The sequence below is a fragment of the Herpailurus yagouaroundi genome, unplaced genomic scaffold, assembly GCF_014898765.1.
Source record: "Herpailurus yagouaroundi ecotype Mexico unplaced genomic scaffold, PumYag 190, whole genome shotgun sequence".
Lineage (NCBI taxonomy): Eukaryota > Metazoa > Chordata > Mammalia > Carnivora > Felidae > Herpailurus > Herpailurus yagouaroundi.
The window spans coordinates 33,438,613-33,455,992 of NW_024412421.1; the positions used below are offsets into that span (position 1 = coordinate 33,438,613).

General features: G+C 51.9%; 1 protein-coding gene across 1 annotated transcript; it reads left to right on the forward strand.

Moving 5' to 3' along the window:
* Nucleotides 1–1,219: 1,219 nt before the first annotated feature.
* On the forward strand, nucleotides 1,220–5,787 carry HSBP1 (heat shock factor binding protein 1). The gene is made up of 4 exons (XM_040443217.1): nucleotides 1,220–1,354; nucleotides 1,790–1,856; nucleotides 2,380–2,500; nucleotides 4,218–5,787. Exons 1-3 carry the CDS (start codon nucleotides 1,310–1,312, stop codon nucleotides 2,496–2,498), a joined length of 231 nt encoding a protein of 76 aa, XP_040299151.1. The 5' UTR covers nucleotides 1,220–1,309; the 3' UTR covers nucleotides 2,499–2,500; nucleotides 4,218–5,787.
* The last annotated feature ends 11,593 nt before the right edge of the window (nucleotides 5,788–17,380 follow it).

A 17,380-nucleotide genomic window follows, 5' to 3' on the forward strand; every position in this document is an offset into this window, starting at 1 on the left:
GGAAAGAAGGTCTGGGGTGGGGTGGAAACGGAGGTGGTGGGCAGAGGCGAGGAGACACGAGTGGGTGAAGTCAGGGGGCAGAGCTGGTGAAGAGAGCTGAGTCTTACCCTCCCCATGGCCAGCCCCCCACCCCAGGTTTTTTACAGATGCTGGCGGGGGGGGGGGTCCCCTACAGCCTTCTCTGCAGCTAAAATCAAGCTGCAGCTGAGCCCCACAGTCCTTAAATTAGCTACCCAGGGTGAACAGTTGCTGGAACATGACAGGCCATCAGTCCCAGGACTCACCTACCCCCTTGTTAATGAGGTCCAATCCCAAGACCACCTGTGAGGCTGGAACTCAAGGTCCCAACTCAGCAGCAGCCCCCTCCTTAAACACCCAAATCCAGCCTCTGAACCCCGCCGCTGCCCCCACCTCGGCCACTCAACAGCATGGGCCATCATGTTGAATGAAAGGAGCCGGGCGCTAGGGAGAGCTTCCGTCTGGTTCCACTCACACGACGTGGAAACACAGGAGACAAACGATTGTGCCCCTCGTGGGTGGGTGGGCTGGGGGGTGATAGCAAAGGGGCTGAGGTGAGGGGCTTCCTGGAGGCCGGTCCTGTTTCCTGCCCTGGAGCTGGTTAACAGGTTAACTTGGTGAAAAGTCACTTGGGATTTCTGCACCATCCGGAACGTACGTTATGCTGCAAAGTCAAAAACAACCTGCCCAAATGTGCCAAATGTGCAGCACCTCCACTCGACCCTCCTGGGGAGAAGGAGGAACGCTGGGGTCTAGGGTGTGACCAGGCCTGCAGCTGGGCATTGTGTGCATGGTGGACGTGCCTCTCACACCCGGGGCCTCATTTTTCCGGCTCCAGTGACCCGACCCCCTTCTCCCTACTCGGGGGTTGCAGGGTTTTGTTGGGAGGACAGGCGGTGGCACAGTCCTGGGCTTGGGACCTCGCAGGCGCCCAGTAAGTGCGTCCCAACAGGCCAAACAAAACAGCATGGCCTTTAACGGCAGCCTGGGAAAAGGCCAAGATCACCATCCCCTCCCGCGGTCCCCAGGTCAGGGCCTGCCCCCTTTTCTCCTCCCGGGGGTCAGTGCGGGGCGGGGCCTCCAGGGGCGGGGCCTCGCTCGGAACGGAAACGCGAGAAGGCAGACCCTCCCTTCCGGCCCGTGCCGCGAACTACGATTCCCACAACGCCTCGCGGTCCCGCGGCCTGCCTCCGTCTCGCGAGAGGAGGCCGCAGGGGGCGGGGCGTGTGCGCGGACAAACGGAAGTGCAGGTGACGGTTGAGACTTCGCCGCCAAGCTGGGAACCGGGGAGATGGCCGAGACTGACCCCAAGACCATGCAGGACCTCACCTCGGTGGTAAGGGACGCCTGCCGAGCCCGAGGCCGCGGGAGCCCCGGACCGAAGCGCCCTCTCCGTGGCCGCGCGGGGCCGGGTTTCCAGAGGCTTCGCCGGCCGAGGCCCCCAGGCCCGGCCTCCCCTCCCTTAGTCGCGCTCGCCTGTCCCTGAGCCGTCCCCCCCGCCCCGGACGACCCCCAGTCCCCACACCCCCCGCTCTCCCCGCGCTCCCCCTCACGCCCCGAGGCCTCCACGCCGCCCAAACGAGAGGAAGGCCCGGCGAACTGTGACTCGCAGCGGCCGCGACGGGAAAGGGCCCACTGGACGGGCGGGGAAACCGAAACCCGGAGAGGGAGAGGTCCCGGCCGGACGGGCACCGGGCCCACCCCCTCCCGTGCTGACCCCGCGCAGGCGTCTCGGGTCAAGTGCGAGGTGCCGTGTGTCACTGTTTCGTAGGTGGAGACGCTCCTACAACAGATGCAAGATAAATTTCAGACCATGTCCGACCAGATCATTGGCAGAAATATCCTTTGTACGCGTGGTTAGCCTCGCCTGCGTCCGGGCGGCGGTGTTGACAAACGTGAGGTTTTGCGGGACAGCCTCAGGCGGTCGTTCACCACCTTTTTTCCTTTCCTTTTTTTTTTTTTTTTTTTTTTGGTACTGATTTTGGATGTAGTCTTAGGTACTGTGCCAAGGGCTGGGGATACAGCTGAGCTGGACCCCTGGCCGCTGGGGACTTCCAGTCTACCAGCAGTGTAGACTGCTGAAGTGACAATGTTCCCTTTAGTTAGCCCATGCAGACCGCGGAAGCTTCGGAAGGTTGCAAGAACTTGCCCAGGTCCCAGAGCTAGTAAAGGGCAGGGCTGGGATGTGACCGTGGCCCCCAGACTCCTGCACTCTTGGCCGGCAGAAGTCGGTACTCAAAGGAAGTTGGAAAAGGCAGTTCCTCTGAGACAGCTGTGCGGGGGGCCGAAGTCTCCAGGGGCCCTGGAGGGAAGGGTGAGGAGTGAGGGGTGTTGGTTGTGTGTGGCCTTTGACTTCACCACTTGATGACATGAGCAGTCGCATTGACGACCTGGAGAAAAACATTGCAGACCTCATGACACAGGCTGGCGTGGAAGAACTGGAAGGCGAAAGCAAGATCCCAGCCACGCCAAAGAGTTGAAGGTGAGGGAAGGCACAGCCTCGGGATGGCGCTTGTGCGTCGCGGTGACTTCCGTGCGGTCAGACTTTCTGCCCCTCACTTCCCAGCCGTGATCCTCGCAAGGGTCTCTTGTACCGGCCCCTCCGCGGGCTCCGAGCTTGCAGATTTTTCATGCCGAATTCGCTAGCAGGAGTTTATTTTCCCAGTGTTTATTAATGAGACCTGCATCCGTATTAGTTAAGGTAATTGGTTAACATTAATTAGGTAGTCCCTGAGTTTATATCATGGCAGCCAGAACCCAAGAAATGCGTTTCATTGGCCTGAGAATTCTTACCACTGGCAGATTTTTCTTCTTCTTCTTTTTTTTTTTTATTTCCTTTTTTTTTTGATAACCCAGACCCCACATTGCCGCCTTCATAAATGCTTTGAATTCCTGCACTAGATAAATGCCAGGACGGCAGTTGATTGTGACTTCGATGAACTAGATGAGGCCACGTTAAGCCTTCACCCTAGAGTTGATTTAAAGTCCCACCACGTAGTTCCAGATACCCGAGAAAAGACGAATAATTTGATTTAAATTCCCACTACGTAGTTCCAGATATCCGACAAAAGACTGATAATTGAAAGTAGCCATGTAGCGGGGCGCCTGGGTGGCGCAGTCGGTTAAGCGTCCGACTTCAGCCAGGTCACGATCTCGCGGTCCGTGAGTTCGAGCCCCGCGTCGGGCTCTGGGCTGATGGCTCGGAGCCTGGAGCCTGTTTCCGATTCTGTGTCTCCCTCTCTCTCTGCCCCTCCCCCATTCATGCTCTGTCTCTCTCTGTCCCAAAAAATAAAATAAAAAACGTTGAAAAAAAAATTTTTTTAAATAAAAAAAAAGAAAAAAAAAGTAACCATGTAGCAAGGCCGCAAGATGCACTTGGCCTCCAGTTTCCCCGTAGTGACTTTCTCATTTTAAGGCTTTCCGTGAGGATGATAGCTACCTCATCGCAACCCAGAAGTAGTTTTGAAACTCCCTTTTCTCTCATACCATTTTCAGCCCATTTAATTCAGTGGATTTTCATTTTCATCCCGTTTAACTCCGTGAATTAAAAACTCACTGTAAAAATAAAGTTTCCGGAGAATCTTCGGTAACTATGGTGCCAAGCAGAATACACAGCCAAAGGCACCAAATTCCTTTTGTCTTCTTAAGTGTGCTGGGCATGTCCTGGCTGGACCAAAATCCTAAGTAGCCGTAAAATACAGGTTGCTTTGAAGTCCAAGAAAATAGAGACTTGGGAGGTAAAAGACCTGGAAATTTGCTGTTACTCTGACCGATTGGGCTGATCCGCTGTGTGAGTGAGGCACACAGTTCCGTGTGGCTTGTCCTCTCTTTATTCCTGTGTAGGGGCGTCCTGGGAAATGCCCTGCCAGTCGTAGAAGCTTCTGGGCCTCCTACGGCGGGGCAGTCCAAAGTCCCGCCACAGTGAGTGAGAACATCCTCCCGAGAACTGCAGCGACGGGAGGTGAAGTGAACTTGGAGACTTTAGTGATGGGGGTAACAGCAAGAGAAGCTGGGATGCATTCAGAAGTTTTTAAGTAACGATTTCCAGTCGATCTGTTGTGTCTTTGTCGGGGCATCTGCAGAGAAACTTAAGTTTAGCTCCCTAGAGGGTTCTCAAAGGGTTTATAGTTGCTAATTGTATGTATCATTCTTGTCCTTCTCTGAGCATAACATGTCGATGGTTTTTTCTCTCCCAACAGGTTGCTAATTCACCCTGAGACCCGGAACACCGTTTTTACAAGCGAAGAGAAGACCGAATGGCTTTCTGAAGCAACTACTATGCGTAGACAGGTTTTCTGTTAGAAAGTGTGCGTTCTTACCACATACTACATAGTTAGTTCATAGAGTGATTTCCCCCCCGTTTCTTGAACATGGTAACGTCACATCTTGGACCTTGGTCAGTCGTGCTGTTAAATATTAAACACTAAAACTTTGGCGGTTCCTGCATAAAATTGTCAAGTTTTTTAGCGTATATTTGTGAACTGATCGTTTTCTATCATTCCTTTTGTAGTAGTTGCTGTTTGATGAAAGTTGCTGTGTAAATTTTTATTAGATATATGGTAGGTCCTTCAGTTCCAATCAGATTTTGTGAAGGGAGACGTGTGGCAAGTTGACGACTCTCTGATTCTCAGCGCAGAGTGACTGTTGAGCCGACACCAAATAGCACGTCGGTGATACTTTCCAAGTGGTTCAGAACGTTTAAAAATTGTTCGTTCAGAAATCTCTGGCGCTGCCCTGTTGCCAAAATTCAGAGTTGAACCGCAGTTTGCTGTCTTAAGGCTCTGAGGTTCGGACGCCAGAGTAATGAGGAATGGCCACTCCCGCTTCTGTGTGCTAGAATTCTCAAATCTGGAAAATGACAGAACTGCCTCATGTAGTGAGGCGTTCATTAGTTAGAGTTTTGCATGAGATTTGAACACTCGAGTAGGCCCCTGTGCTGTTCGTCTGCGATAGTCCTCGTTGAAAATCTGGCAGGATTTCACGACCCAGCTCGCCGTCTTGTCTTGGAGCTACTGACCAGAGAAGGAACAGAACCGGAGAGCAGATCATGCTAAGTTCGTGCCATAGCCCGGCTACAAAATGGTAAATGACTTGTCACAGGCTCAAGTTTTTAAGATACACTGTTTCTTTAAACGATTTCTTACAGAGTAATGGTTTTATTATTGACCTTACGAGACAGGGGTAGTAACTCCTACCAGTCAAAAAGGCAGTGCCCAGAGCGCTAAGCCTAGAGGCCGGCCCTGACCGTGCACGAGATCCCTGTGATTGTCACAGCAAACGTGACTCCGTCTACAAAAAAAATGGGAAAAGTTGAGGGATGGTCTAGTGCTTCTTAGAAACCCTGAATGAACAGTGTGAGTTTTTTTTAAAGTTTCCTATATCACCAGTCGTGTTTGTATTGCAAATATATAATATTACTGAGAAATAACTTGTCGTATTTATAAATAACGTAGGTAACACAAAGGAGTAAGTTTCCTCTGAGCTGAGTGAATGACCCACTGTTACTGCCCTGCCACAGAAACTCCTCTGATGGGCTGGTAGGCCACGCCGAGCATGGCTGAGCCGCGAGCCCCGGGGCTGCTGGCCTCCAGCTGACAGGAGCCCCGTGTGCACGAAGCTCGCGAGCCTGGTCAGTGGCGAGCGGAAGTGATGCGGCCGATTGCTGTCGGGACTTGGGTGGGAGTTGTCTTCCTTACGTGACAAAGATTTCGGAGGCAGGCTCCCCTGACCAGGGGTACCCGCCATGAATAAAGGTGCCTGAAATCCTGCTGTCGGAGCTTCCTTTGTGTCACAAGTGATTTGTGTGGTTTTCTACGTTTTCAGATTATAGGTGTGCGCGCCGTGTCAGATGAGGGGCTAAAACCATCACAGGATTGCATACACGTAGCCCAAGGCCAAAGGGGAAAGGGAGGTGTGGGCAGGGCTGTGTCGTGTGAGAGGGCGAGCCACCTTCCCACTGCTGAGGGTGGCTGGTGCCTCCCACCCCCCGGACGCAGACCTTCCCCAAGCACATCCAGGGACGCTTGTCCTGGGCGAGGCACTGGGAAGGAAGGCTTTAGGTCGCTTGGGCTTAGAAAACTTGCCTCCTACTCCATTCGCTTCATGAAAATTCACGGGGCAAATTAGCATATTAAAGGCTCTGAGGTCCTACGGCAGAGACATGTGATTTAACTTTCTCACCTGCCAGTATCCAGATTATTTGACCAAGGATCTTTTTTTTTTATACTTAGCACCTAATTAACGTTTGATTGAACTAGTGTGTGTAAAATACACATGGGGAGATGGCCGTTAAAGTAATCCAATAAATAGCTTTGGATTCAATTTATAACTGCCCGCATCCCCGAGCGCTCACTTGACCTGTTCTCCAGGCCTCCGGGCAAGACTTGACTTAGCCTGGTATCCAATAGCTTTGTGACCCCAGTGAGGCCTTCACTTCTGTGCAGGGGGATGGTTTTCCTCCGCGGGGAAGCCGGGAATGCGGCTGCCCGTGCAATTACATCACCCCCGCGCTGGCTGCCCACCCCCTAGCGGGTCTCGGCCCTCCTGGCACAACCCGGGTCCACCCGCTGCCCCCTCCTGGGGCCGCCAGCCCCTCGTGTGCTGCAGCCACCGCTAGGTGCGCCCGTCCCGCGGGCGCGTGGCCGTGGAGGTCGTGGCGGGTGTTCGCGCGGAGCAGCACGGCCCGCCTCGGGTCCAGCCGGGATCTCGGGGCGGGCAGGTCTGTGCCTCTCTCGCTCTCCCACCGGCCTGTGCCCGTTCGAAGACCGCGAGGAACCCACTTCGGACCCGGGAGTGTCAGGGGCTCGCGCCAAGGCAGACAGGCGGAAGTTTGACCCAAGGGCCTGGCCTCCCAGCCCAGGGGGCCCATCCGCTTCCCCACCGGGCCTCTAGCTGGTCCTTTCCTTCAAGCCACAGGATTTTAAAGCACTTTGATCTCATCTGACCAATTTTGTTTTTCCAGCGTTTCATTTCCAGTAAAGTCCCATCATGTTTGACCTTCTCAGAATAAACCTCCAGTATTTGGGGTAATTAAAGGTTAATTTGTCTTTGTGAGTGGTTGGCATCCTAACGGCACTTTTATAACACTGTTGCTATGGGAACAGAGTCCTCTAAAGCATCCACTGAAAATGAACTTCTTTAAACATGCTGTTTGCACATTGAAGGTTCCCTGTAAGGATAATTATTTTTTTTTTCCTTTTTTTTATTTTTTTTTTTTTTTTTTTTTTTTTTTGGTATTCTGCAGCTTATACATTTTAATTAGATTTAGGTGGAGGAATTGGCACCTTATGTCGTCAGATCTAACCCTGAACAGTAACTGGCGACAGTTAACCGTCCTAGCCGGCACCTGTTACAAGTGTTCCTAGAAGCCACCACCATGCGCTGGGCAAAGCATTTTATGTTACTTTGTCTTAATCCTCAGGACAACTTTGAGTGAGGTTTGTAATCCAGTCAGTCCTCTGTTTAAACAGAAGGAAGCCATCGTCAGGGGTCGGGGCGGGGGGGGGAGGGGTCGCGTGGTGGAAAGCAGTGACCTGGGACTCTGCCCACAGCTGTCCCACGGCGGAGCCCACAGCTCACAGCTGTGTTTCGTCTGCCTCCGTAGGAGAGCCAGCATCTCCCAATACTGATGGCCGCACTCCCTGGGAATCGTCAACCCACTACCTCAGCGGATCTTGAAATTCAGTTTCAAGACTGATTTTGTGTTTTCAATGACACGTGACCTAAATTCGATAGTAAACATGTTGATGTGAATTTTGATTCAAGATTAAAACTTTTCGGGGCTCGGAGAAAACATGTGCTCCCGGACTAGCTTCTTTTTTGTTTCTTCCTGGGTAAGTGATTTGAGAGACAAGTCCAGTTGAGTGGAATGCTCCCCTTGACAGAGCCATGGGGAATACTAACTACTGCTTTTCTCGTCCGGTTCCTTTCTAACCCAATCATTTCTCATGCACAGATTTTACCCCTGAGACCCACCTTGGGGGAAGAGAGAGCCCCTCTCACAATGACGGATTTCCCTACCGTCTTCTTGGGACACTTTGTTAACAACAAGACAACAACAACGACAACCCGGATGAGTACAGAAGTCCTAAAAAGGTACCCATGCAGCCATCCCCTGGAATCTTAGCCTACCAGTAATGTTAAGTATCTGCTTTGAGCTGCAGCCTCTTTGGGAAAAAAAAAAAAAAAAAAAAAAACTTTTCAGTAAATGGAAATGGGGGTGGGGGGACGTGAGTCACCGCCCGGACACAAAAATCAGAGGGCCCGTGACAACATGACACCATCGGCCCCACAAATCACTTTGGAAATAGGAAGGGAGCTGGTTTCTACACGTCAGGCTGACTCTTACAAAGGAATCAGTTCGAATGTTTGCCTCTCCTACGCTGAGGCTTTCACCAAGAGAGGCGCCTGGAAGTTCCTCAGACACCTGCCTAGGGTTAGATTTGTATCTAATAGATAGAGAGCATCTGCTTCCTTGGGCCCCTGGCTACCGCGGGTGAAATGTGATGCTTTGTCGCTCTCTCCTTGAGCAAAGCCAAAGCACGTTTATATAGCACATTCGTAAATGTCTCAGGGACGCTACCCTGCTTGGTGGTGGTAATCTGTGCTCTATGTCTATAGCTCCCTATTTGGTGGGTCCATTTTGACCAGTTATTCATATTGGACAGGGGGACATGTCTGCCTTCCAAAGAGAAACAGTACTGTTGCCCAGGAAGAATTGCCCGAATTTAGGATCGAGCTCTTTGGACACGCTTAGTTGCCAATAACAGCACTGCCTTGTCAGCCAAAGGGGGTGGGATCGCTTCCCAAGGTGACAAGTACAAGGGAAGGGTAGCTCCGGGAAGAGTGAAGTCCACACCTCCACGATGCGCTCAGGGACCCGGATATGGACCACCTCGGTGCATCCCACAGAAAGAGAACACCTCTCTCCCTCCACGTCTTTTTAAGGTTGAGGAGAATGTTTCCCCAAAGGCGTTCCTACCTCGCGGCCCATCCCTAGATGCCTGTGCCTGAAACAATCCCCGACAAGGCGACAGGCCCTGCGTGACAGCTGTGCAACTCTCGGTTTTCGGTCACCACCTGGGGGCTGGGGGTGCTACTGGCAACAGGTAGAGACCAGCATGCGGCTGAACATCCTACGTGCACAGGACGGCCCTCGCCACAGAGAATTAGCCGGCTCCACGTGTCCACAACGCCAAGGCGGAGAAACCCCAGCTCAACCCGTTCTTGGTTCAACCTGCGCCTGGTATGGGGCCCCTGCTAACGGCTCCTGGATGCTCCTAGGAGACGAGACAAGGAACAAAACCAGGATTCTGGTGGACACCCCACAGTGCGTTACCTCTTACAGATGCAGCTTCCGGATTATATATTGTAACACCCGGAACGGTTAAATGAGGAATTAGCTGGCTCTCAGCCTTGGCTGCACATGACAGTCCCCCGGGGAGCATGTCAAAACCCCATGAGCAGGCAGCACCCAACTCCACCGTGTCAGAATCCCTGCAGCCGGCCCGGACAGCAGGGTCTGCTCCAAGCTCACATTCTAGAAGGTCTGTCTAGTGGTGCTCACGGGGCGATGGCATTCACCGCGCAAATCAGATGGGATTCCGCCAACCTTCTGTCTACCCAGCTGACACTCCCCACTCGGGAGTCAAGACGGCACCTGTTACCTGGCGTTCAGTGCCAGTCACGTGTCGCTGCTGCTTCGACGGCTGGATGGTGCCACCCCGTCAGGAGGATTTCTGATTCCCTGACGGCTGATGTCTTGCTTCCCATTCACCTTCGTCAGGCGTCTGATGGCTGGGTGCTCTGCCAGGTGCTTTCCCAGCCTCAGAAACGGCCGCAGAACCCTGGGAGGCTGTTGACATTATCAGCAGTTTTCAGGGGGGATCCTTCTCCCTCGAATCGGCCCTCGAATAATCCCTCCCTACACCAGTGCTGTCATTTCATTATCCCTTACCTTTTAATGGGTCCTGAGAAATTGTCATCAAAACGCAGTGCGCGTTTCCAGAAAGAGACTTTAAATATTAAATACTTTAAAACGGAAGGCGTGTTATGCAGACGAAAACCCAGTTAATTTTGATGGGCTGTGGATAATCATCAGAAGAGTCATTTCCGGGAATTAAAATATTATGGTTGTTTCTTTTAATGATACTCTCTCTCTCGGAAATGTAAGAGAACCACTTAGCTGATGCTGCTCCAAAATCCTGTCGAGGTCAAGGATGGGCCCAAATTCTTCGTGGACCAGCAGCCTGGGACTGGCCTGGTGTACAGATCACAAAGCTGGAAGTGGTACAAAACGGTGTCCTACAAAGAAATCAGTCTCTGATGTGTACCCAACCTGTGTTCACTGGGCCCATATTAAGCATCTTAAAGAGACAGACTCTTTTGAAACCAGCTGTCAAAATCAAGCTGCCTTGCTAACAGAATTCCAAAAAGGTTTCTGATTGCCACAGGTCTGCACTGGGGGCTGTGAGCCCTCATCGCTGGAGCCAGACCTTCTAGAATCCTTTTTCTGAGAGGTTGATTACATGAAACATACATCTTGCCGCCATCATCAAAAGGAAACGCAGTTAAGATTCTTTTAGTGGGTCAATCTCATTTTCTCATGGCAGACAAGGCTTAACAAGGATCTGTGACCCAACTTTGTCTTCCTCACAATGGAGAGCAGACCCCGTACGACCCCTCTGGCACAGCTGAGCCAGTATTTCTGGAATCACTGACTGAGAAAATTTCCCCCACCGTGAACCCTGCCAGAAATTTCTTGGGCTTATTCAAGCTTATCTGTATTCCAGGACGATCCTGGAAAAAATTCACCAGTAATGCTTTGACAAGTTACTGTTTGGTAAGTTCAGAACTTACAGGGTCTCTTTTGTACTAAGTAATGTAACAAACTGGGCAAGAATTCTTTGAAACTAAATTGATGGGGTAGATTATCTGCTCTATGCCACATTTAACACTGTTGAAATGTTAAGCGTTTTCTTTCTGGGGAACTAACGACTGGTCTCTTCTGGATTGTATAACTTCTTGAGATGGCTCTCTAGTTGGTCTTGGTTCTGAAAGGTTTGCAATGGCATCTGTTCTGGTCACTTAGAGCGCTGACAATAGTCATTCTTCTGCATTATACTGATACTCGTTTTCCATAGTTGGTTCTGAGAATGGGTGTTTGTTCTGCCTGGGCTTTAAACAAAACATACAGCTGGAGAATATGTCTTCCTCAGAGACAGGTTCCTGTCTATGGCCCCGCTTCTTAAAAGGGGGCCCCCAGGCCAGTAGCATCAGCATTCCCAGGAAACTTGTTAGAGATGCAGGTTCCCAGGCCCTGCCCAGTCCCACTCAATCAGAGACCCTGGGGGTGGAGTCAGGTGGCCAGAGAGTTAACACACCCTCCAAGGGGTTCTGATCTCATTCCAGCGTGAGCACCTGAGCATTAGGGTGTCAACCTCGTTCCTGTCTTCCCATAGCTTTGGGCATCAGACTAATCAACACAAGAGCCCCCCACCCCACCCCACCATCCCCGGGGGGGGGGGCTGATCAACAGGCGAATTCTGGCCTCCTCTTTTGTAAACCCTGATCCAGTATAGACAGGGCATGGGCTGGGGGTTCCACGTTGTTCATCAATACCCCAGTTTATTGTTTTTATATGTTATTTCCTACACACAGAGGAGGACCGCACGGCAGATAATCCCATGCTGAGTCACTCAAGCTTCAGCAGCGGGTCCTAAGGTAATTTACAAGGAATTGATTCTTAATTACCCAGAACAGGCTAGTGTGACCTTTCCTGCCCAGTGAAAAGAGGTGTGGGCCCTCCAACCCAAGGAGCTGAGCCTGAACAGCCTTCACACCATGAAGACCTGAATCACTTCAAATCAATTTGCTTCTTATTAAAATGTACTTCAATAAAAAATCGTTTCAACTCTTAAGCCACAAAAGGATATCCAATCATTTAAAGCTTCCTGAGCATTTCAGCTGATTAAAAAGGTTTTAAAGAGCAGGGTAAATATTTTACTAGCAGGAGAAGTTATTCCATAAGGAGATTATTTATTAAAAATCAATAACTTATTAGTCGTTTATCTTTATTTTCGTGAACGTGCACACTCGATCCCGGCACAGCTTCTGTTTCCCGAAGCAGGTTAGCCTGTGAGTTGATGATTTTATAATATGTAGATGTGTTGAAATAGCATTTAACTTGAGAAAGTAACAAGATTTTACTCTAACAAGTGAGAGATCTGTGAAATTACATTTTAAAAGAACTTTTGGAGGGTTTTAAGGATAGTTTCAGGCACTTAAAAAGAAATCACATTTGCCGTTTTGAAAAACAGATCAAATTTCTCATTTATCTTTTGAGTTATGTTTCCTAAAGAAAGTCACTAACGCAGGACTGACTTTTTTTTTTTTTCTTATGGGTAGAAAGGAAAGCATTTTAATACTTGAGCCCAAAATGAAGGCACTGAGTTCAGTATTTATGGTCCAATCTTTTATTTCGATAATAAAAGGAATTAGAATCCCTTCAGTTGCAGTGACTCAAACGGCTTAAACAGTAGGGATATTTAATGACCCCATAAAATGAGAAGGTCACAAGGCTCTGGGGACGCTTTGCGAGTCAGTTCCGCTCTGTCCTGACTCCAGGCTGACTGCACGGTGCCCCTGCAGGCTCTCCCTCACCCGGACACAAACCCCCAAGCGTCACCCCAACACCACCGCCCCCAAGCTTTTTCTGTCCGTCCACCTCTGTTAAGTTACGTGGGTTAAGTTGTGTGCCCCCAGCAGATACGTCCAAGTCCTAACCCCTGGTAGCCGTGAAAGTGATCTTATGTGGAAAGTCTCTGCAAGTGTCATCAGGTTCGGGCGAGGTCATGCCAGATCTCCACGGGCCCAAATCCAGTGACTGGGGTCCTTTTAAGAAGAGAAGAGACACAGAGACAGACACGGGGTGAGCACCGCGTGACAACAGAGGCTGATCCTGGAGTGTTAGGTCCCGTGACCAGGAGCATCACGGATGGCCAGCAGCCTCTAAAAGCTGGGAGAGAGGCAGGGACCGGAATCCGCCTCCCGCCTCCGCCAACCCCCGCGGGGCTGGTGTTTGAAGCTCGCAGGCTGTGCTCAGCGTTACATCGGTCTTCGAAACTAACACAGTCTCCAACATTTAGAAGAGCTAACTGTGCATTTTTGCAGGTTTCCTGGCAGCGGGACGTGGCTGGTTGACGATGCCCTCCTCCAGGAGAAGTCACTGAAAACCTGCCAAGTGGCTCCGGGAAGGATCCCACTGCCTGGTGAAAGGGAAAGAAGGAAAAGAAGTGGGTCCCCCCCCCCCCCGTTTCCCCTGCTTGAACTCGGACAGGGCTCAGATCTCGGAGCCTGAGAAGGGCAGCGTGGGGGTGAGAGAGAAGAGTGGGGACCCACAGAGAGAGGAAGATCCTTGAAACCCTCCCTCAGAGTCGGATGGCACCCACCGAGGGACACACGAGCGACAGAAACCGTGGGTCATCAAGGCTTCTCTGGGTGTGAACCGTCCCAGTGACGGGGACAGGAGTGTCACGGCCCATCCGAGGCAGGTAGGCGAGAGGTGGGCTTGGCTCGTTCATCCTCTTTCTCCCCTCCCGCTCCCACCCAAGCCCCTTCCCCCACCCCCACCCCCCCCCCCACCTCCGTGCCCATACTGCTCACAGCCAAGGGGACTGGTCACAGGCTCACACTGGCCACTGGTCAGGCCACCTGGGGTGTCACTGACCGGCTAAGGAACAGGAGACAGCCTCATCTGGTCACGGCCAGTGACGGCGTTTCAAGAAGGGACAGCACCCACCCAAACCGATGGCCCCAGGCTGGCCCCACCTTGGCGAAGTCACTGGCTCCCCAGGTGTGGTCCAAAATGGCCACGTGGAAATTGTCAGTGACAGTGCCGGAGCTCCCTCTGCTAGCCAGTCTGTCCAGGCAGCGAAAACTCTATCCCGGAAGACAGCTCGGAGAGCAGCCCGCAGACCCCACCTGGACCCTCTCCTCCCAGAAAGGCCAAGAAGCCCAGAGCTGACGTTTACTGTCTCGGCCCTGTGCGCAGCCCCCGTGGCTGACCCGCCTCCCCTTGGGTACTCTCTGGTCTTAATCAATAATATTATCAGTCAGGCTCGAGGCCAAGCTGGGGTCCTGCCTCCCTAGGGTTCCTGCAAAAGGAAGGAATTGGATGAGTGAATGCAACCCTGGATGAGCCCAGGGTTCTGGCTGAAGACAGTGTTGGCTGTTTGGGTTCAAGAAACAGAACCACACAAAAAGGACCCCGTGTGTCGGGCCCCAAGGCCAGGGGAGAGTAGCCAGGGGCGTGTGGGATGTCATAGCAGACCTTGTCTCCGGGCTTCCTCCTGACTTCATTCCTGTCGGGGGGGGGGGGGGGGGGGTGTCGTGGCAAAGTACTTCAAACCCGGGGCCCTAAAACAACGGAAAAGTGCTCCCTCGCGGTTCTGGAGGCTAAAACTCCAAATCGAGGGGTCTGCAGCGCCGTGCCCCGTCGTCCCAAGGCTCCAGAGGAGAATCCTTGCTTGCCTCTGACTGCTTCTGGGGGCTGCAGCAGTGCTGGGGGTCCCCGGGGCTGTGGCTGCTTCTCTCCAGTCTCTGCCCCATCGTCTGGCGGCCTCTCCTTCCTGCGTGTCTGTGTCCACATTAACAGCCTCTTCATGTAAGGACACTGGCCACTGGACCGGGGCCCACATCGGTCCATTACGATCTCACCTCAGCAATTATATCTGCCAAGACCCTACTTCCCATTAAGGTCACATTCACTGGTCCTGCGGCTTCAGACCTCAATATATATTTAAATGTCTATTTTTTAATTGTTTAAATTTATTTATTTATTTATTTATTTTTGAGAGAGAGAAAGAGAGAGAGAGAGAGACAGAGCATGAGTTGGAGAGGGACAGAGAGACAGGGAGGGACAGGATCCCAAGCAGGTTCTTCACTGACCCGACCCGGGGCTCGAACTCGTGAACGGTGAGATCGTGACCTGAGCCGAAGTCGGAGGCTCAACCGACTGCGCCGCCCAGGTGCCCCCAGACCTCCACACATCTTCAACCTAGGTTTCCCCACCTCCCATCCCTGGGGCCACCCATCTGGAAGCGTAAAGACAGAGGCTGTCATTCGCCCAGTGTGGCTCCGGGCTCAGTCCTGCCAGCAGGAAGCGTGATGCTGTGGGCTGGGAGCCCCTCGGGGGCCGCCATGCCTACACCTGATGTTTGTCAGAGTCCTGGGGGAGGCTTCCGTCTATTACCCGCAACGCCCACGTCCGGCACAGAAATGCATTTATCTGACACCGACCCCCTGGTTTGCTTCGTGATTTCACAATGTAGCAAAGGGGATCAGAGAGCAGAGCTGCTGACACCCCACGTCTCAACGCAGCCGTTCCAGGGGCCCGAGGGGCCCGAGCTGCCCTTGCTTTTGGAACAGATCTTCTGCACGGTCCTCCCCCCAGCCCCTCTCCTGACACGCCCCCAGTCTCACTTGGTGGGTGCCTGGGGTCTGCCGTTGTCTCAGAGGGTCTGAGCACCCCTTTCTCGTCCCGCTCCTCGGGTGATACATTCAGACCACCTCCGGGGGACCAGCTTAGCGTTTTACAGCTGGCTTTTTAAAAAAGGAATTGTAACTTATATCAAGGGTTGATTGGGTTTGGAGAAATTAAGATTTTTTTTTTCATAAGCAAGTAAATTGGGAATTAAATTAGGTCTAAAATTCATTTAAGGCTTCTGACAACTTGTTTGCAGGAAGTAATTGCCCTGGAGCTGACGGCTTTAATATCAGAGAGAAGAAGCCTAAGAGAAACTGAGCGGCGCAAAAGAAAGAGGGAAGTAATACATTCGAATGGAGAATTCATCCTCCCCCAAATTTTATTATGAAACTCTTAAACGGCAAAGCTGAAAGAGCTTCTCCAGTGAGCCCCTGTCCCACCACCTAGATTCTACCATTAACACATGACTTCACTTGCTGGATCATAGTCTGTTCTGTATCTCCCTCTCTCTCTCTCTGTCTCTGTCTCTGAGAATTTTTTTGATTAGATGAGTACCAGCTTGCCCTGGGGACTCACTCTTTGCAGGGAAAATGCACACCAGACTCACTTTCCAGGGAGCCACTCGCTTTCCAAGTTCATCAGCCCACAACCAATCGAAGCCCTTCATATCTGACCCCCTCCCCCCACCTTGTGCTATTGTGATTTGTAAGAAATATATATTTGGCCTTCATTCCTTTTCAGGCACAGAGCTCCTAAAACCCTTGGGATTTCCTTTTTTTTTTTTTTTTTTAACGTTTATTTATTATTGAGAGACAGAGACAGAGCATGAGCAGGGGAGGGGCAGAGAGAGAGGGAGGTACAGAATCCCAAGCAGGCTCCAAGCTCAGAGCTGTCATCACAGAGCCTGACGCGGGGCTCGAACCCACAAACTGTGAGATCATGCCCTGAGCTGAAGTCGGAAGCTTAACCCACAGAGCCCCCCAGGCACCCCACCCTTGGGATTTCCTAATTGCTCGGAGCTAGAAAGGTGTCTTGTTATCCTTAACAAACCCCTTTCAACCACACCTGAGTTTATGTTAATGAGGTGATTTCTAGAAAGCGCCTAGCCTGCCACCTGGGTGCCAGAGGAAGCCAGGGAGAGATTGGAGGGTTGCAATTTTCAGTCCCACCCCTAGCCTTCCGGGGAAAGAAGCCCCTAGGTAACGAGGCCTCCTTAAAACTCAGAAAAGGGCTGGGTTCCAAGAGGTTCCAGAAGAGGGGCACAGCGGGCGTGGAAGGTCGGCGTCCTTTCCCCAGAGCTTGCTGGGTGCATCTTTTCCACTTGGCTGTTAACAGGTAGCACGTTTCTCTGAGTTCTGTGAGCCGCTCTAGAAAATTCCGCGAATGAGGAGGGGATCTGGGGAAGCTCCTGTTTGTTGGGAATAGGGCAGAACACAGGAAACAACCTGGAAAGCTGCCTTGCAGGACTGAGCCCTCACCTGGGGGGGGGGGGGGGGCGGTCTGATACCGTCTCCAGGTAGCTACTGTCAGAACCGAGTCGAATTGTGGGACCCCCAGCTGGTGTCAGAGGACTGCCAGGTGGGGAAACACCCCACTGGAATGGGGATTTTACCTTTTACCACCTCCTACCAACACATTTCCCTGTTTGGCCCCCCTGGAATGTGTTCTTAACCCCCCTCTGCCTGGTAACCTCCTATTCCACCATTAAGACCCGACTCATCTAACCCCCCCTTTTGTTTTTTTTTTAACATTTATTCGTTTTTTGAGAGACGGAGCGTGAGGAGGGGTGGGGCAGAGAGAGAGGGAGACACAGAATCCGAAACAGGCTCCAGGCTCCAAGCCGTCAGCACAGAGCCCGACACGGGGCTCGAACTCACA